This window comes from Hydra vulgaris, chromosome 10, assembly GCF_038396675.1.
Source record: "Hydra vulgaris chromosome 10, alternate assembly HydraT2T_AEP".
Taxonomy (NCBI): Eukaryota; Metazoa; Cnidaria; class Hydrozoa; order Anthoathecata; family Hydridae; genus Hydra; species Hydra vulgaris.
The window spans coordinates 46,445,424-46,468,007 of NC_088929.1; the positions used below are offsets into that span (position 1 = coordinate 46,445,424).

Genomic DNA, 22,584 nt, shown 5'->3' on the forward strand with positions numbered 1-22,584 from the left:
CCAAGTAACTTCCCGAGTAACAAACATTATTGGCGCGGTATTGGCGCGATATTGGGTATCTTGGCCAATATTGGCATTCCAATATTGGAGCAATATTGGTTTACATTATTTCGCCAATATTGGCTAACAATATTGGCGCAATATTGTTTCATAGTATTGTGCCAATATTGTCAAAGATACCCAATATCGCGCCAATATTGGCATGTCAATATTGGCCAATATTGTCATTTTTATATGTTTGTAAGCATGTGTAACTTTATCAGATATTTTATGAGGCCATTTTGTGTATTTTTTAGTCCTAAAATTTGACAACTCGTGCTACAATGAATTTATTAATAGTTACTTAAATATTATTTTGTCACATTATTGTTTCATAAGTAGTATGAAAAATCAACAACTTTTTACAATGACCTTACGTTAGTAGACATCATTGAGTTTTTTTTCTTATAAAAGCCCTGTTTTTAAATTAAAAATAAGGTTATGCAAAGAGGTGAAAGTATAGAATTCTTAGCTACCCAATTTAAACAGATTGTATCACGAGAAAAAGTGGATTTGACCTATTTGAAAAAAATTGTATAACGAGAAGAAGTGGGTTTAACCTCACTGAAACACGCAAAGAAGTGGTAAAAATATTGGTATTTCAAAGATTATTTCAAATCAAATCAAATCAATATATTTTAACTTTATTAATAACTGTATATATATATACAATCATGCGGGACATATACAAACAGTTATAAACTGATAACGTGTAAAAACCTATGATGGTATAAATTATAGCATAATAATAATAATGATAATAATAAAAGATAATAATAATAAACAATAATAACAATAATAGTAATAGATAGTAATAATAATATTAAATACAGTAATGTAAAAAAGTAAAAACTGTATATATATTTTACTATATATAGGTATATATTTTGCTATATATTTATCTATAATATATATATTAGTGATAATCATTAATAATAATGAAAAATAAAAAATATAAAAATCATAATAATATCAATAACAAAAAAAATAACAGGTAAAAAGAAGGAAAGAAAATGGAGAGTATTATGTACCAGAATTTTAATACCAGAAAAGATGCAGACCCAAGTTTAGTACTATGAATATCATTTGTGAATTTTAAGTAGCTAGTGAAGCAGCTGGGCGTATTATTGTGGACAATGTCCCATTCAAGTACACAGTTTCAAAAGTAGATAAGTTCGTTAAGCTTTAAAATTTTAGAAAGATTATATAGTATGTCAGAACTAAAACTGTTAGTTTGAAAGTGAATTTTTCTTAAAGATTTATTCTGGAGATTTATAAGGTTTTTTTTAAAAAATGGATGAACTTTGTTCCCATATCTGACAACCATAGCGTAGATGGGAGTTAAAAATAGCATGCCAAATAATCACAAGGGTTTCGTAATTCACAAAATACCTTATTTCTGTAAGCATTCCTTTTGCTCGACTTTGTTTGATATGGATTTAATTAGTTGAATGAACAAAAGACTTTTATCTAATAATATGCCCAGATATTTTATTTTATCAACAATATTTAGTTTTTGACCACTTATTCTAAAATTAAGTTTTTTGGTAATTTTTTTGGCTTGAGGTTTAAATAGAACTAATTTAGTTTTTTTGACATTCAAAGATGTTTTGTTTAATCGCAACCATTGAACCAGTGATGCCAGATCATAATTTAGCTACTTATTTAGCTTTTTCAAAGACTTATCTACAATCAGAAGGCTAGTGTCATTAGCAAAATGATACACTTTCGAGCATTTAATACAAGTGTTTAAATCATTTATGTAGATAAGAAATAGAAGGGGACCCAGAGTTAAACTCAGAGGGACACCTATAGATGTAAACTTAGTAGTGGATGAAATGTTACCAATAGTAACACTTTGTGGATGATGGTTTAGATATGACTTAAACCAGTTCAGAGCAATTCCCCTTACACCATAATGATACAGCTTTGATAATAGAATTTCATGGTTGACAGTATCAAAAGCTTTTTGCAGATCAAGAAACACTCTACTAGCAAATTGGTTTTGATCCAAAGCCTTGCGTATGGTTTCAGGTATATCTATGAGTGCTTGGTTAGTAGGGTGTTTTTTTCGGAATCCAAGTTGCAGACTATATAAGCTACCTGGTAGATTTAAAAAACTAAGTAGCCTGTTATACATAAACTTTTCAATTAGTAAACCTATATTTGAGAGTAAGGATATAGGCCGATAGTTACAAGGATTTTGTTTACTGCCGCTTTTAAAAATTGGAACAACTTTTGAAACTTTAAATAAGTCAGGAAATATCCCTGATAGAAAAGGTTGATTTATCATAATACTCAAGGGGAAGCTCAATTCTTGAGATGCTAAGGTCGTTATTTTTGAAGGAATGCTGTTGGGTCCGGTGCTTTTATTTGGATTCAATAGTGAGATATAGTCATTTACTTCTTGAGTAACTGGAGATATAAAAAACGTATCAGGATTTTGGTGTTTTAGATAGTGGCTGAAGTGAAATTTAGGAGGTAGAGTTTCCTTAGCAAGATTATCTGCAATTGAAGAGAAGCAATCATTAAATGTGTTTGCTATTATTTTCTTGTTAGTTATAGTTTTATTATTAATATTCAAAATTTCAATATTACTGTTGTACGACTTAATAGATTGCGAATTATGTGAATCAGAAAAGCAAGATGAAGGAAGCAAATTCCGAAGAACTGATGTTCAAGGAAAAAAAACTTGACGAATAAGAGTTTTTGGAACATTTAGGAACAGTCACAGAAAAAGGATGAGACTTAATTGAATGACAAGTAACACAAGAATGAATTTTAGTAGGTGGGGAACAAGAGACACTAGCTTTTTAGTGCAGTACCCATTAAAGTATTTGTAGAAAAGAGAAAGAGAAGCAATGTTACGATGATGTGATAATGGTTGGAGGTTAGCTGCAAGAGCAGGTCCAACTATGTTTACAATGCATTTTTGCACCTTGTCTTAAAGAGAAAGAGCATCATTAGAAGATCTGCCCCAGATATGTCAACAGTTTTCAATACAATGACGAATTTGAGATTTATAGAGATAAAGAATAGAATCTGGAGTTGGTAGTCAGAAAAAATATCGAGTACAATAAAGAGATGCAACCTTAGCAGAAGCTAATTTTTCAATGGATTTGATATACGGTTTCCGAGAAAGATCGAATGTAAGAGTTATTCCTAGAAGATGGAGGGTAGATGACTCATTGAGTACATTACCCCTCATAAATATAGGAAAATCTAAATTATTGCGGTAACGATTGTCTGAAAAAAATTGAATTTTATCTGAATTAAAGTTCACCAGCCACTGGGAACCCTATGCTGTATCAGAAGTGACATCCTTTCTCAAGCTCAAATGCCCTCTCCAAGCAATCAGAGAGTGTTGGCTTCTTCTTATGAAAAGAATAAGTGGTAATATGAATAAGGTGAGAATATCTAGAAGATCGCTAATGTAAATTAAAAAAAGTGTAGGGCCAAGGATTGTATCTTGAGGAATACCTGAAGTTTCAGGATAGAAAGAAGGGTGCTGTCCATTAAAAATAATTTTTATACAACGATTGGAAAGGAAAGACTCAATAATCTTAAAGATGTTACCAGATACACTGTAAGAAGAAAGCTTATACTTTTCTAAAAATATATGTAAAGTAATATAATATATACAATAAAATAATATTTATAATATAATATAATATATAATATGAATATAAATAATATGATATATGATAATATATACAAATAATATATATATGATAAAAATATATATAAAATAATATATAAATTCTCTAAAAATAATATATAGAATATTTGTATTTGTTATTGAATTTCACTACTGTTAACAAAATTAACAAAAAATTATGAATTATTTAATCAAATTATCAAATTATAAACAGTTTATATTGTTAAATTAAAATGTAACGATAATATATAAAAATAAATTTAAATAAACTGATAAGAATATGATAAATAATTATTTCATTATACTGGCAATAATCAGTTTAATTTATTTAGTTTCAAAAACGTTTTACAACAGTAAAGTTTACGAATGAACCGTATTTTCAAGATGTTCAATTTTATAGGTAATTTCGTTTTTTTTACTTTTTCTAAAATTTCTTTTAGTTTAATTACTGTTCTCTAAAATAGTTTTTAGCGTTTTTCACCTTATTTACAATGATAATGTTGTTTTTTTAATAAGCAACTTTGCAAACTTGACCATATTATCAATAATTTTAAAGCGATATTACATGATATTTTACACCAAAGGTTTAAGGAAAAAGTATTTCTCAGCACTAAATATCTGTGTTTTAAAAGTAAAGAAAAATTTTTTTTTTTTTTTTTTTTTTACTAATTCTTATATAACTTTATTATAATAATTTATTTAAATTCACAGGTGGAAGTAAATTTGGTTGAAGTAAATTTAAGAAATAATAAATTCTAAGATAAACTAAAAACAAAACAATTGTTGTATCATAAAAGAACTTATAATATAAAGTCGACAAGTTGTTAGCCTATATATAGATATGTACATATATATATTGGGGTGTCCCAATAAAAATAACTTTTAGGTCCAAAATATATCCTGGTTTTATGCATTAAATTTTTTTGCCAAATTCAAGGGTTTAAGGACCCTTAGACGTGTTAGATGTAAAATTAGGTGTAAAACCAGGTATTTTTGAACTTTCTATATGGTTTTCCACTTAAATGATACATTTTCGCCTCTTTCTCATTTTTTTATTTTTAGTTTAAAAATAAGCAAGTATTGTTTTTTAATACTATTACAGAGAGGATATATAATATACATTAATTGAATCAATATAACAATCAAGTTTATGTTTTTAAGGTACAAAAGTTAATAGTAATATGCAAACAAACAATAAATAATTCAGAAGAACAAGTTGTAAAAGAAGAAAATTTAAAGGTATAGGAGAAAAAATTTAACAATTTGGTAGAAAACTCAGAAAGACTATTGCATAATTTAAACAGACACATTTTAGAGCTTTTCGAATATCATTTGCCCACTAATAGTTGACATTTCAAGAAGATATTGCTATATTATTTCCTCAAAGCAAATAAGGTATAAGTCAACAAAATCAAATATAAGTACTTCCATGGAGAAAGGAGGATATCAGCTAAAATTTCAATTCCCTGGTGCAAAATATGAGACAGGTATTAAAAATTGTCTTTTCAAAGAAGTAATAAATATCTGGTGCAACAAAATATGGAGTAAACAAATAGATCTTAAAAAGTAAGATTTTCTCAATTTGTAATAAATAAATTGTTTTTAATTTTTACTGTCCATGTCCATTAATACTGTCAATTATGTCTTTTTTTTCATATTATAGATTAAACTTCTCTTCAAAAGAAAATCTTTAGATGCTCAAAACCAACTATAAAAACTTCAGATTAACTTTTTGGCATAGGCTGCAAAAATATTGTAATGAAAATCAAAGTTGACCGAAACAGATCACTTTATGCCATTTAAGAGGAAACTGAATTCTTAACTAACCAAAAGTCGACTAGACTAGAAAAATGTATAATATAACTAAGAATACTGACATGATTTACCAAAAGAGAAAGGAACATAGGATTGTATTGGATAAAAAACTTGGAATATTCATTAAAAATAAAAATTTATTTAAAAGTTATATTGTCCATGGTTTTGATACAATATATTTTGAGACAAATTTATCTGATAATTAATTTTTGATGTTCTAGTGAAAAAGATAAAAAATTCCCTGTGCAAGAAAAAAATAGAACTGATGAGGTGCATTTGTCAATATCAGGACAGGTTAAAAAAAACAACAAATAAAGTTGCTACAAGATTTCATCTTGGTGTAAAGGATGTAATATTTGTTTACTGTTTTTGTCCATTTAAATGGGAGGCTGAATAAACGCATATTGGCATAAGTGTGAAACGTTGCAAAAACTGGCAAAAGTGCGAACTGGCATATGTTTGAAATGGCATAAGTGCGCCAAAAGAATTTGCAAACATTAGCATAAGTGCGAATTAGCATAAATGCACCCAATAAATTTGCAAACATTGGCAAAATGGCATAAGTGCGAACTGGCATAAGTGTGAAGCAGTTGTAAAAACTGGAACAAATGTGAACTAGCATAATTACGACTTGAAATAAGTGCGCCAAACAGATTTGCAAAGATTGGCTTAAGTGCAAACTAGCATAAGTGCGCCAAATAAAGTTGAAAATATTGGCATAAATACAAATTGGTACCATTTCGCACTTATGCCAGTTTGCACTTTGCCAATGTTTGCAAATGCTTTTAGTGCACTTAATCCAGCTCGTACTTATGTCAGTTTGCACTAGTGCCAGTTTTGGTAACTGTTTCACACTTATGTCAATTCGCACTTATGCCAGTTCGCACTTATGCCGTTTGCACTTATGCCAGTTTGCACTAATGAAATTTGAGTTTATTCAGTCGTCCCCATTTTTAAAATATTGCTTTAAAATGTTTTTTTTTAATATATTTTTTAATAATTTTTTTAATTTACACTAAACTAAAGTTTGTTTTTCGTTGTTTGTTTTAATTACTTTTTTTAGTGAATACTTTGACACTGAACTCATGTTTGCTTTGTGCAGTCAATAAAATAAATATCCTAAAAAGACATTATTAGTAACCATGTTAAAATATTAATCCTGAAGCAAGTCTGTGAAACCAGGTGGAAAGCAAGGATAAGTTCCATATCAGCAATTCAATATCAATATTAAATTAATGACATTGTTGATTCTGTGGAACAGTTTAGTGAACAATCTGATGATGCATCAATTTCATCAGGGGCAACGTCTTTGCAGATGCATATGGAAGATTTCTTGTTTTAAGCCTAATAGTCTGGCGTGATCTTCTGTTGGAAATAAGCCTTGAGAGCAAAATTTAATTTAGTGAAGAACTTTCAAAAAATGGATACTCAATAACTTAAGCGAGAAAAATAGTTGAGGAAGTTGGCATCAAACAACTGTTTAAGGAAAAGTGGCAGAGAAAGACATATAAAACCCTAGTCCAGAAGAATCTTTCAAAAATGATGTTTTCTTGCTTCTAATTGACACAATTGAATCATCTTTAATAGACAGGATGGACAAACTCTGTTAATACATGTCCAAGTGGGGATTTTCAGTGTGTGGCAAGCTTGAGAACTTAGTTTCATCAAGTTGAAGTTAATTAAAACTTACCTAGGTACATTCATGATGAAAGAAAGACTGTTGACCCTGCAATACTCTTCATTAAAAACAAGAGAGCAAAAAAACTCAATTTGGAAAAAATATTGAACAATTTTCGTTAAGAAAATTAAAAAAAAAAATATTATAAATTTACCTCATTGTCAGTAACTTAAGTTTTCATTTAGAGTTTTAACTATTTGATTTTCTTAACTTATTACAATCTTTGAACCGAGTGTATATACATTTATCCTTATGTTAGATTGGTATGTGGTGTAAGTATTAAAGTATTGGTGGCAGCACAAAATGATTATATACATGACTCTTACTGACGGGAGGGGCATTGCAACTACATTTGCACTGGGCACTACCAACCCTGGGAGCAGCTATGTATATATGTATATACATATATATATGTATATACATATATATATGTATATATATATGTATGTATATACATATATATATGTATATACATATATATATGTATATACATATATATATACATATATATATGTATATATATATATGTATATATATATATATATACATATATATATATATATATACATATATATATATATATATATACATATATATATATATATATATATATATATATATATATATATATATATATATATATATAAATATATATATGTATATATATATATTTAATTTTATTTTAATATTCATATTTAAGTATATATGTATATATGCATGCATAAATGAATATATGTTGATAGTTACATGTCAATGATTCATTAAAAGTGCGTTGTTATTTTTTTTTTTTTTATCTAGAAACATAAATATTGGTGTGATTGTGAGGTTAACTTACAAACCACAAATAGGAATTACAATTGAGAATTGTGAAAAATTAACTAACTTTAAATTGGGACCTAGCTTATTGGGTGTTTCAATTAAACCTTGTGGTATGATTTAATTTAGTTCATTACTTTATAAGTTTGTGTTTGAGAATTTTTGAGCCTTTACATTTTATTTGTTTTGTTTTTTTAAATTAAATAATTTAAAAATACATGTAGAAAAGAAAGTTAAAATAACACAAAATTTTAAAATTTCATTTAGTTTTAATATATTTAGACTGCTGCATTAGTCAAACAGTTGGAGAAGAAAGTTTAAGAGGAGTGTATACATTTCCTTTTACTATGGTTAACAATATATCAACAATACTGTGTGCATACAACTCCAGTATTACTTTTCAAACACAGTGTATAATAAATAATGCTACTTATTTACCTGAGTTGGTGTTTGCGTCTCTTAGTAGCTGTCCATTATATTCTCTGACTACTTATCAACTCATCAATACAGCTAATGTTAGTTAAAGTATTTTTTGTTTTTTGATGATAATATCTATTTATTTATATAAAAAAATATGTATTCTTTTATATAAAAAAATTCATAATATTTTTTAATTATTAGTAATTAACAAAAAATGCTTAATGGGATATAATTCAAATAAAGTAAAATTACATACAACATGCTGTGAGATATTGCAAACACAAATGGAAAATAATTTCAGATTGAAAATCTCAAGAAGGTCAATGCAATCGTAAAGTAATGGAAAGCTTTAAAGCATTTGATGAAAACTCTGTACCTAATATTTTTGATAGTTCTCAATTAATACTATTGTAAATATATTTTTAATGTTTTTTTAATGAAAGTTTTGAGGAATATTTGCGGACTTTTTAAATAATGTAAAGTTTAAGTAAAAATGTTTGAAAATAAGAGGAGAAATTTTAGTTATGGTATAATAATACATAAATGGTCAATGAAAACACATTTTTAAAAGATTTTATACTAGTAACAGAAGGTGGTTGCAGAGCTGCATAAGTGCAAATTTTCTTAAATATCCATCTTTAAAATGAGACTGCAATCAGTGTTAATATTTTTTTAAGATGGTGACAACTTCAATGAATTCAGTTTTGGACTGCTCACACTATCGCTATAGACAACAAACATGTGTTCCAATATATTTTCTAGCCATGGTACAGTAAATCCAAGTTTTTATGCATATAAGAGTACCAAAGAAATGTAACCCTTTGCAAGTTGCTGTAAAAGGAATCAGTGTAGTTAGTAGAACATGACAAACAGTTTGAACAAAATGTATCCTTGGCAGTTAAACAATAGGCTGTATCTCTTTAATTTCTTGAAATTATTCAACTTTGTACTAAAAATCAAACAAATTCATTCATGGTTAAAATTAGTAATATATTTTGTATAACTGATGGCAGTCAGGCTGTATTTGCATTTGGTACAATGAAATTGTGTCATGATTGTAGGCTGGCATCTAAATAGTTAGAACTCTATGACTTCTAGACGACTATGACTTGTCTTTTAAACAGTTTTCCAGAGATGATATGATGAAATTCAAGTATAGCATAAATATATTTTGCCAAGAGTAGTTTTTCTGTTTAAGCTTTTTGTTTTTTTATTGGAGCTACCAAAATTGCTTTATACTTGCTGTCCTCATAGGTGTCGGATTTTTATCATTTTTTCAATTGGCATTGTAAGAACTTTGACTTTTGCATAAATATCTTGTTTGAAAATAATTTTTGCATTTTGTTCATGCCCAGAAAAATGTTAGTTAGTTTGATGATTTCATTTTCAGCACTATTACTTATTTTTTAATACTCTACTTTTTAACACAAACTTAGTTTAGTACATGTAGTCAATAAGCAATGAAAATTTATTGTTAATTGAACAGTTAAGCAAATAAAAAGTTAAGTACTACTTGGCTGAGTAAAGGTTTTTTATTTAAAAGAAAAATGAATTTCACTGATTGCCAGTTGACTTGAATATTAATTCTGTGTAAATTTAAATGTGCAACTGTTTTTCTTCTTAATTTCTTCCTTATTTTTCTTTTTTTATAGCTTAATGTTACAATAGAAAATATTCTGAATGTTACAATGGAATTAAATAGCATTATTCAAAATGGTAAACTAACATCCAGTTTTGATATTAAATTAATTTCAACCATTTTAAAGAATATTATTAGTGTCAACTCTTCTTCAGAAAATGTATATTGTTATTAAGTATTAAATAAGATTTTACAATATATATATATATATATATATCTATAATTTTTCTTGAGGTATTCAATTAAATATTTTTTTAGGTAACCAAGGGTGTTTTATCATCAATGAATAGTTTGTTAAATTCAAATTCAAGTTTAATTCAAAGTGCAAATCAGATTTATAATTCATCCACTGAGTTTTTATCTTTATTAGACAATTTGGGAAAGCAGCAGAGTAATAATGTTAGTATATCATTAAAAAACTTAGGGATGACATCATATTCAATGAAACCAAATGGTAACTCTGTTTATGTTTATTCTACAGAATACAGTGATAAAGTTGGTGTTAATATATCAAGTAATGAATTTGATGATGAGTTAGAAGAGTTTAACAATTATATAGCCCTTCCTTCACAGCTGTTTATGGGTAAAAATAAAGTTAAAGTTTATTCATATATTTATAAAGAGAGTTCTTTTTTCACAGAAGAAAATAAAATCATAGAAAGCCTAATTCTTTCTGCTTCTTTAAATGGCATCGATGTGAAAGACTCCAGCAATTTAATTAATATAAAGTTTTCCAAGCTTTCAGGTATTTCAGAGACTGAAAAATCAGGCAGCGTTACTTGTAGTTTTTATAAAGTAAAAGGTTTGTCAAAATTCTTTTATTTTATTATCATACCTTTTTTCATTTTTTATTCAAAATTCTTTTGTTATTTTTTATCATATTTCTTATTTAAATTCTTTTGTTAGATATCTTTTATTACTTTATTATTTTTTAAATACAGATTCTTTGACTGTGAATATATTTAATTAAGAGAATAATTATGATAATAATCTTTTTTAAAATTTTTTTTATTTTTTACATTTTAAAAGTTTTAATTGCAGTCATATAAACTAGTTTTAACGCAACTTAGTAACCAGTTTTACACTTCTTCTTGGTTTTGTTTTGTATCAGATTTCATAGTATATAGAGTTGTTAGCCTGAAAGGTTATGCAAAATTCAGGAATAAAAATTATTTCGATAGAATATTGACAGGAAATTAACTCATTTTTGTACCAGAATAAACAAAAACATTTAAAACTGCCGATGTTCATTTTGCGAGTAATCATTCCCAAATAAAATATTTCGCAAGTTGAATTTTAAAATAAAGCTTTTTTGCTACATACGAAATATCAGATACAGTGCTGTATACTCACTTTTAGATATAGCATATGCAAAATGAATGCCTTCCCTAAACAATGTTTTAAAATCCATTATGAAAATTTGTTTGCTAAAGGGATAGAATTGTAAAAATTATTCATCTTTATGTACTTAATTTTATAGTACACAATTAAATAATCATATCAATATTGGTTCTAGTAAGCTAGTTGTTGGAACCATAAATAAAACAAAAAATAATCAAGATTTAAAATCAGCAGAAGCTAAAAGAAAAACCTTACAGACTAATATACTATAACACAGTGTAGTCACCATGAGAAGCAAATGTTTCCATTTCTTTGTGATAGTTCTGGGTGTTGAACCCATAGCAATTGAATACTCCTACATTATAGTTTACAACTACATTAATACGTTATTTAATCCTAATTCTAGTAGGTAAGTCATACAAGAAAACGTAAAAAGAGGGAATAAAGTTTCATTTTCTGTGTAAGTTAAACCTTGGTTTAAGTTGTTATTCTATTTATAAACTTGCATTGTATTCCTGGTAGTATATAATCAAATATAGGTTTGTTTTCACATCTATCGTGAGTTGACACTTATTGGAGATATAAATGCTAACAAAAATTTTGCTCAAGCAAGTTATTTATTTTTTATATTTATATTTTGTGTATGAACAGCATTGTCACATATTTCTATTTGAATTCATAGAAACCCTAATACATACTATTTTGAGCTCGTGAACTTATTATGCCATGTATTGTAGCTTTATATCATCATAGTTTTACATCAAACTGCAAACTTATTTAAAAAGTGACTATTTCTGAGATATCCCATAATTATTTTTGGGTAATGAAGTTTAAAAATTAATTGACAAGTTTAGAATTATTAGTTATAGTTTTTAAATGTTATTTAAAAAGCTTGTTTCTATCAAACAGAAAAAACATAGTCTTCTGATAGATGCAAGATTGTTCATATGTCTTCATTAGAGATAATATGTCAATGCAATCATTTAACGAGCTTTGCAAAAATACTAAATGTTTATCAATCAAATAAAGATTCACTTGGCCTTGAAGTTGTTACATGGATTGGTTGTGGATTATCATTTACTGGATTAGTTCTTACAATTGTTAGCTACTCTGCTTTTCCGTGAGTTTTTTATTTTGTTATTTTTTTTTTGTTGAGTTTTTTAATAATGTTAATAAAAACATATTTAGAATTATTTAAAAACTAAAAAAGCTTTTTATAAGCCTAATGTGATCCAGGTGTTACTAAAAACAGACAAAAATTTCAAAAAAATATAAGAGATGTTTTAAAAAGTAGTTAGTAAATTAAATGAGTTTCAAATACTTTTGTTCTTTGAATTATTTCTTAGTTATTAATTTTTGTGTGCGTATTAATTTGGATAAGATGATTTGATAAAGATGCTCATTAATAGATAAAAAGAATTTAAACCAAGTTCAATGCAGCTTCAATTATGTCAAATGCAGTTCAATTGTTTCAATTATGTCAAAATGCAGTTCAATTATGTCAAAAGTCTAAAATAAGTTTTTCACTAATTTTTTTCCTTTATTCATAGAATATTATTAATTTACTTGGATCTTGGATCCTTAAAATTAATTTTATAAGTTATTTTAATTAAAAAAATCTTTCTTTGTACTCATATATATATATATATATATATATATATATATATATATATATATATATATATATATATATACATATATATTTATATATATACATATATATATATATATATATATATACATATATATATATATATATATATATATATATATATATATATATATATGAGTACATACAGTAATCACTAAAAATTTGCTTGCTAATTAGTTACTCTATTGAACAAAAAAATTGTTTTATATTGTGTTGTTCCAATAATTACATGTTCTTTTATTAAAAAAATCTTTGTACGCCATAGTTGGTCTTAGTTTTTAAATATATTCTTTCAACTGAATAAAAAATTTCAATTTTCTCAAAGATGTATCAACTAACTGCAATGCTTATCTTTACATTAAGGTTTAATAGAAGCTGCACTTGTTACAGTCACTGTTAAAGACAGGTTTGAATCTATTTATTCTTATGCCAATAAATCAATAAATTTGTATCTTAAAACTAAGAAAAGTTACTCATAATAAAAGAATATATCTAATAAATTACTTTAAAAAAACTTACTTAAAATTACTTTAAAAAAACCCAATAAGACACAAACATATAACAGCAGTTAGTAACAAATAAACTCATAAAATAAATTATTTTTAAAGTCATTTAATTCATTCAATTTAAATCTGATAACCACAAACAAAACAAAGGTCATTTCTATAAAATGAATTTTCAACTTGCTTAGAACATAGAGTGCAGATTCCCAACTTAGCAGCTTAAAGTTTCTATCAGCTTTGTTGTGCAGTTTTAATTAGTTTAAAATAAGACACTGCTTCTGCTACTGATTCCTTATAGGATGCAACTTAATTCTTTATAAATGCAGTTATGCAAAAACTATCCTTTTCCTTCAATCAACAACCCAATAGTTTTATGTTGTTTGAAAAAAATTGGTATGTTTAGTAACAAATGTACATTAAGTAATAGGCCTGAGCTCATTTTTCAAATGACACTTTCCTTTGGAAAGCAAGCATAAAACTTGCTTTCCAAAGCAAGTTTCATGCTTGCTTTGGAAATAACTTAATATAACTAAAAAAGTTCATATATTTCATATATTTATGTATGTATATATATATATATATATATATATATATATATATATATATATATATATATATATAAATATATATATATATATATATATATATTTATATAAATATATATATAAATATATAAACATATATATATATATATATATATATATATATATATATATATATATATATATATATATATATATATATATTTAAATGTATATATATATATATAAATATATATATATATATATATATATATATATATATATATATATATATATATATATATATATACATATATAAATATATATATATATGTATATATATATATATATATATATATATATATATATGTACATATATGTATATATTTATATATATCTATAAAAACTAGTAAGAAACACTTATCTAACTATTGTTTTCTTCTACGCTGTGTTTCACCATCAGTAGGTTCATCAGGAAGAGTCCTGAACCTACTGACGGTGAAACACAGTGTAGAAGAAAACAAAAATTAGATAGGGTAGGGTGGGGCAAGATGCCTCCCTTAACAAATTTTAGCGTAAATAACAAATACTTTTACCTTTTCTTGTAATTTTTTTTAATATCAAAGTTTACTTGTAAGAGAAGACATTGGTAAGATAAAAAACTACTTTTTTACTGGTGATAAACTTTAAAATTAAAAAAACTAATAATTGTGCAAGGAGACATCTTGCCCCAGCCGTGGGGCAAGAGGCTCCAACGAGTGCATCTTGTCCCAAACCTTTAAAACAGTTGTTAAAAATAACTATTAGTTAAAATAAAAGCTATTAATAGTTCTTTACAAAAACTCTTTACATTTTATTAAAATAACTGAAATATGAACACTGCAATTGTCTTGAAGATAAATAATTTTTTTAAATTTATATCACTAACATAAATGTTCAAATAATATATACATGATTATGATTCACAGTAGTAGCATAAGTCTGAATCATCTGGACCACATGAAAAGTGGTACCAAGATGTACATTTACTATATTGTGTCCAATCATCAAATGGTGGCACATTGTATGGACAAGAGCATATGGTGCATAGAGTTGTATCAGTGATAAAACTTTCAGAGGCAGAAGCCATATCTATCTTCCTTTTCATCTGTTTCTTTATGCCATTAGGTCTTTCTGCTTTCTGCTTTTCAGGCTTTTTCACCTTTTTTGTCTTCAAATTGATTGATTTCATTTTTTGCTTGATCACCTTATTAAGTGCAGCTTTTTCTTTACGCAATATGACTGCTTGTTGCTTTTTTTTACATTGTTTTCATGCTCTTCTTGTCGCTTCTGGAAAGGTGAAGAAGTAAGGTTTTCAGCTGACTCTGTCTTTCTCTTTCGTTGTCTTAAAATAGGAATTTTGGGACGCGGAGAAATCTTTTCCAAAATATTTAAGGAAGAATTAAGGTCAAGATACTCATCAACAATTGGCAAAACTGCATCATCAACAGCCTTCCTTTTTGCACTAGTAGTTGTTGTGCTCATGACATTTGCCAACTGTATTGATGAAACAATAGGCAAATTAGGCATATCACTAAATTGCTGACAGATTTTCAATGGCCCAGCTTCATTAGTGAGCAAAGCTGCTTCAAAGGCTTCATCATTAAAAATAAGGTCATTTATTGGGTATAAACCAGAGCATCTAAAACCATTGATTGCTTTGTCAATGTTTGCAGTAAAGATGTAGGCAGTTTAAAAAATACCTGCCATGTCAAAAAATGAAATTCTACGCCTCTGATGTGATAACATCCAGTTGCTTGCTGCTGTATTGTAGCCAACTTTCAATGGTTTAAAAAATGTACGATCTAAAGGTTGCATCTTGTGTGTACAATGAGGTGGAAGAGTTATGAGATGGATCCCATTGTCACGACAAAATTTAATGGCCTCAAGTGTTTTGTGACTGTGATGACCATCAAGTAAAATTAATCACTCATTAGTCTTAGATGCATGAGTCACAGCAACAAAATGTGTTAACCGTTAAATAAATAAAGATGAATCAGTCCATCCACTGGAGCTAACTCTAATAATTGAGCCTGAAGGTGCACCAACAGCCAGCCTATCAGTCATTCGCTTACGGGGAAATATAAATAAGGGTGGGACATAAGTGCCACTTGCACTCATTGCACACACAACTGTCACAGTAGCACCTCTTTCTCCACTAGTTATTTTCGAAACTTGTCGTTTGTTTTTCGTTGCAATTATTTTTCTTGGCTTATGGACATTTGTGATTCCAGTTTTATCCATATTCCAGAGCTGTTTGGCTGAAAACTTATGTTCCTCAAAAAATGACTTGTATACTGAAAAAAACTGATTTACTGTTGGTTTATTGAAGCCAATGGCTCTGCTTATACTGGTGGCTTGTAGAGTTCGCATAGAAAGTTGTGGATTGCGAGACATGAATCCTTGCAGCCAATCCACTCCTGCCATTTTTGACTCTTTATTAAAAGAATTAATAATTTCCATTTGTTTAGCAAAATCATATGCTAGGCGACGCACATCTATTGTTGTCAAGCCAAATAATGCTGTTTCCATATTCTGAACTTGTGTAACAATCTTCAATTCAAATTCTTTACTGAAAACAGGAAATTTTCCACCCAGAGATAAACCACCAGCTACTTTTACTTTTCCATCTCGATGACGTTGTAATGTTTTTTTATTAATACTAAATTCTGATGCAACATTCGTTAGACTGCAGCCCATCTTTATTACATCTAATGCTGACTTTGTTCTATCATTTGTTGCACCTCTCTGTGTTTTTCGCACATAATTTTTCACCATTATTTGTAATATTTAAATATGTATCTAAAGAAATATTAAAACCTTAAAATTTTAACTATATAAACATACAAATACATACACAGTATTATATAATTATTCAATACATTATTATTTTATACATTGCATAACATCTATAAATTAACTCTCTTTGAGTTAAACAAGAACTTACTAAAGTTACATGTACATACAAAATTACTCAAGGTTATTAACAATAACACGATGTTGCAATTATTATTATGATGTTGCATGCTAAACACAGCTCCTTTTAGTAAAAATTGTATTATGCGCATGTAATAATATATGAAGTTGTATTAATACAACTTCATTCAGCTGAATGCGATGCATATTTGTAAAAGTTTTACAAATATGTATTGAATTGCAGCAATAGCATGTGATACAGCTTTATTTTACTTAGCATATACATTATAACATTTACTTAATATATAAAATTATTTTAAAAAGCTATTTATAAATATGTATAATAGTTTTCAACATAAACCAACATATAAACATTGTCAATAACTAAATTAGTAAATGTTTTTATGTTCTAAACACACTTTAAAAGTGGTAGAAATTCCGTAAAACCATGACGCAAGAAGCCCTTTGAGGTCATCTTACCCCACATAACCGAGGACATCTTGCCTCATCTGTAGTGAGTGCAAGTTTAATACAAATAAAATTAATTTTATTGCTAAATTATAAAACTTATTGACTATATATTATTGTGGGATAAATTCTCTATAAAACAACACATTTCTTACTTTAATCGCATAAGTATTGCCAATCCAATAAACATTCAAAATTAGAAGCAACTTACTAACATAATACTCCAAAAAGTAATAAACCGATTTAAACCTCACCTACCAGCAATATTAAAAACATTTTTCATTCCACGATTTCGTTTTAACTTTATGAATAGTATTATAGAGGAATAAAACATTACCGTTCTATGATGCTCTCACATAAGTAAAAAGACTTCTTGCCCCACGGGTCATCTTGCCCCACCCTACCCTAAGTGTTTTTTACTAATTTATTATTGCTCTGTTTTTTTAGAATATTGAGCACTCTGTTTGTAGAATACAGTAACATGTATATATGTATATATATATATATATATATATATATATATATATATATATGTATATATATATATATGTATATATATATATATATATATAATTATATATATATATATATATATACATATATATATATATATATATATGTTTATATATATATATATATATATGTTTATATATATATAAATATATATATATATAAACATATATATATATTTAGTTATAATATATATATATATATATATATATCTATATATATGTATATATATATATACATATATATATATATATATATATATATATATATATATATATATATAATATGTATATATATATGTATATATATATATATATATGTATATATATATATATATATATATATATATATATATATATATATATATATATATATATATATATATATGTATATATATATATATATATATATGTATATATATATATATATATATATATATATATATATATATATATATATATATATGTATATATATATATACATATTTATTTGTTTGCTATTGTTATATTGTTATATCATTTTTAAGCTCATTGCGACAGAAACTTGCTCAGAAAATTCTCATTATTTTGTGTGCAAACTTATTGTGCACTCTTGTTTTATTTCTTGCTTTAATATCAAAAACGGAACCTCGTGGTTTGTGTCAGACTGTTGCTTCATTGTTGCAGTTTTTTATTTTGTCAACATTCTTCTGGATGGCAGTAGAAGGATTTAATTTATATAAAATGTTTGTAAAAGTGTTTGGTGGATCACCTGACTCCACTAAATTTTTGCTAAAAGCATCAGCATTCGGATGGGGTGAGTTTCCTGTCATTGCAATACATTTTTAAGATATTGATAAATCTTCAAAGAGCTGTACTGATATCTATGAAACTTCTATTAAGGCTTTTAAAAACGTTATTTGTTGGCTAGACTTTTTTTTTTTATGTGTAATTTTATTTACTCGATTTTTCTTTTCTTCATTACAGCTATAATGGTAAAAATAGAGTTTTATAATGATTTCATTTCATTGCATCATTTTTTGTGTCTTTTTTTTTTAGGTTTACCACTAATATTTACAATTGTGACTGCAGTAAGTAAACCTGATTCTTTAGGCCCTGGGCCAGGTCCAATCACTAAAAAAGACTTAAAGTCGTAAGCAAAGTATTATTTTTGAAATCAAATGTCTATTACTTTAAACACTGATTTTTTATATTTATTATGCAAGATGTTGTTTTTTTTTAGGTGTGTTGTTCGTGGTTTTTCTTTTTATTTTGGTATACTTTTACCTGTCTGCATAGTAATGGCATTCAATATTGTAATACTTTCATTAACTGTCAGAGGTATTGATAACAACTCTAGTCTACAAAATAAGATGAAGAGCATAAAGAAAGTCCGAATTGCTTTTGCATGCTCTTTATTGCTCGGCACAACTTGGTTATTTGCAATTTTAGCTGTAGGAAAACTTAAAATTGCATTTCAATGGTTGTTTTGTATTTTTAATTCTCTTCAAGGTTTCTTCATATTTCTGTTCTATACACTTAATAATAAAAAAATTAAAGAACAATTATCATTTTTGTATAAAAAACGTAGCTGGAGGTCAAAAACATTTGAGAAAAGTAAGTTTATAATAATGGTTATAATATTGGGAATACTAGTTATTAATACTAAGTATATTAATACTAGGTATATTAATACTAAGTATATTAAAGTTAAAATCAAAAACTTAAAAAAAAAAATGTGTAGTTGATATACATTAAATAACAATAATGATAATAAACCTAAACATAAAACATCAGGTTGACAAAGTACTTATTAATTTACCATGTTTAAAATTGTTTAAAATAATTATTATAAGAGGTATTTCAACTTCTAATTGTTGGAGCCATTTTTCAATCTAAGACGTTAGAAGTTATTTTACTGTGAAGATAAAATAGCATAAAATAATAAAAAACTAAACTTGAAAACTGTTATGATAAGCATAAGAGTTGCTAGTAGACTAAATTACAACGATATCAACTACAAATAGTTTATTACTTTAGCCTGGATTTAAATTCAAAGTATAAAATTAAAAAACGAAATTTTCAAAATTTGGATTCATAACATTTTTTACAGATAATCCTAATCAGTTGTCAATTCTCAGCTATTGTAACTGATCAAAATTGCAAAAAATTAGTATTCCGGGTGTTTATCTTGTTCCATGTAAATGTGGATCAAAATAAATAGATGAAACATGCAGTTTGATAAGAATCCGTATAAAACAGCACAAGCATTAAATATTTTGTTGAAAATTGACAGAATATTGAAGCTAATGTCAATTGGGATAATGCAAGGTAGCTGAAATCGAAAAATATTTTCTATAAAAGAGCTATTTTGAAATCTTTAGAGATAAAAACTTTTAGTATGAGTGGAGATGCTGGGAGGTATGTCAATGGCAAGGCGTGTTTACGCATATGAGAAGGAACCAGCCTAATTTTAAATATTGAGAAACCTGCCTAAAGCAACTAACTCAAAATCAAAAACAAAAAAATTAACTGATCTTTGCATTGCAATGACTTCTAACATATCAGATTAAAAAAAGGCTCCAACGGTTAGGAATTATAATATCTTGGTTTAACTAATTAAACAATTTTTAACAGAATAAATTAATATCATCTTCATTAACCTGGTTAAATCATCTTCATTAGTTATCTCCGTTTCGCCAGCGCTATCGCGCTCAAGTGTTTTTGCTCGCCCACACGCCCGCGAAAACTTTGGCAAGGGCATGAAAAAGGGCATGAAATATGTATATACATATATATATATATATATATATATGTATATACATATATATATATATATATATATATATATATATATATATATATATATATGTATATACATATATATATATATATATATATATATATATATATATATATATATATATATATATATATATATATATATATATATATATATATATATATATGTATATATATATATATATACATATATATATATATATATATATATATATATATATATATATATATATGTATATACATATATATATATATATATATATATATATATATATATATATATATATATATATATATATATATATATATATATATATATATATATATATATATATATATATATGTATATATATATATATATATATATATATATATACACATATATGTATATATATATATACATATATCTATATACATATATATATATACATATATATATATATATATATATATATATATATATATATATATATATATATATATATATAAATATATCTATGTATTTTATATATATAAAGGATCGAGCCTCCCCCTCCCCCACAAAAAAAAAATTATCCATTAGGTATTACTATCAATAAAAAAAGCTCCTTAAATTTGCAAATAGGACCCTAAATTTGTGAATGGGTCACCTAAACTTGCTGCCCTTCCCCCTCGATTGAAGGTGGTGAGGAAGCTTTGCTATGGCTCTGTATGTATTACATAAACATACAGAACCATTGTCATACATACAGTTAAGTTAGTTTAATTTACAAATAGAGTGCTTTATGTTCTTATAGAACAGAGCAATAAAAAAATAAATTTTAAGTTAAATAAGGTTTTTGAGTCTTTAATTAACAATAACTTAATCTTTCATCTTGAATCTATTAACCTACTTTCTGATCATCATGCTGATTTGTTAGCGATAATAACCAATAGGTTTTATTAGGCATTAGGTAGATGTGAAGAGGCTAGGGCTATTGCCTATGACATTAACAAAGTTTGGCATGCTGATTATTAATTCTTCCTTCATTCAATTGTAGTGTAAAAGTTATTCTCAATGGACAGCACTTTTCTTCATTTCCTATTCTTGTCTTGATAAGAAACCAACTCTCTCTGATTGCTTGAAGGGGGCATTTGAGCTTGAAAAGGATCTCATTTTTGCTATAGCATTGGGCTCTCAGTGACTGGTAAGCATTAACTCAGATAATTACAATAATCTTGGTCTTCTTTTATTTATGAAAGAAATTGTGCTTAATGATTCATTTAACCTTTGTCTTCTAGGATTACCTCTTACCTCTTTTTTGGAAACCATACATTAAATTTATTGGAAGTTTAGCAGATGCTAAATTTCTAATAGATTTAAAAAGGTTGCATCTCTTATTTTTGTTTGCCACTTTCTTACTCAAGATTCCGGATCTGAATAGAGATTATAGATATTCGGATTATTTGGATCTCTCTAAATCTTTAATCTGTTTTTGTATGAAATATTGTTGCCTTATCTGTGTAGTTTTTTAAAAGGTGCACTTTCCCTTTTAGACAAGATGTAAAAACTCGTTGTTAACATAGTTGAACTTGCTCTCGCTGCCAACCTCCAACCATTGTCACACTGCCATAATGTTGCTTCTTTTTCTCTTTTCTATAAATACTATAATGGGTGGTGCTCTAAAGGGCTAGCATCTCTTGTGCCATCTACTATGATTCATTCTGGTACTTGTGCTATTTGTCAGGTCAGGTCTTCTTGCTACTGGCAACATGTAACCCAGTACAATCTGCTTTGTTTCCTGTTGCCTTGTAGGATACACTTTTTTAGG

The 22,584-nt window shown here is 26.6% G+C and overlaps 2 protein-coding genes across 2 annotated transcripts; both read left to right on the top strand.

Moving 5' to 3' along the window:
• The first annotated feature begins 5,126 nt into the window (after positions 1-5,126).
• Positions 5,127-12,530, top strand: LOC136086387 (uncharacterized). The gene is made up of 6 exons (XM_065808684.1): positions 5,127-5,263; positions 7,989-8,119; positions 8,289-8,521; positions 10,079-10,225; positions 10,324-10,867; positions 12,436-12,530. Exons 1-6 carry the CDS (start codon positions 5,127-5,129, stop codon positions 12,528-12,530), a joined length of 1,287 nt encoding a protein of 428 aa, XP_065664756.1.
• A 6,016-nt stretch (positions 12,531-18,546) lies between these two features.
• LOC136086002 (adhesion G-protein coupled receptor D1-like) lies at positions 18,547-20,763 on the top strand. The gene is made up of 3 exons (XM_065808153.1): positions 18,547-18,809; positions 19,052-19,145; positions 19,236-20,763. Exons 1-3 carry the CDS (start codon positions 18,707-18,709, stop codon positions 19,738-19,740), a joined length of 702 nt encoding a protein of 233 aa, XP_065664225.1. The 5' UTR covers positions 18,547-18,706; the 3' UTR covers positions 19,741-20,763.
• Positions 20,764-22,584: the final 1,821 nt, after the last annotated feature.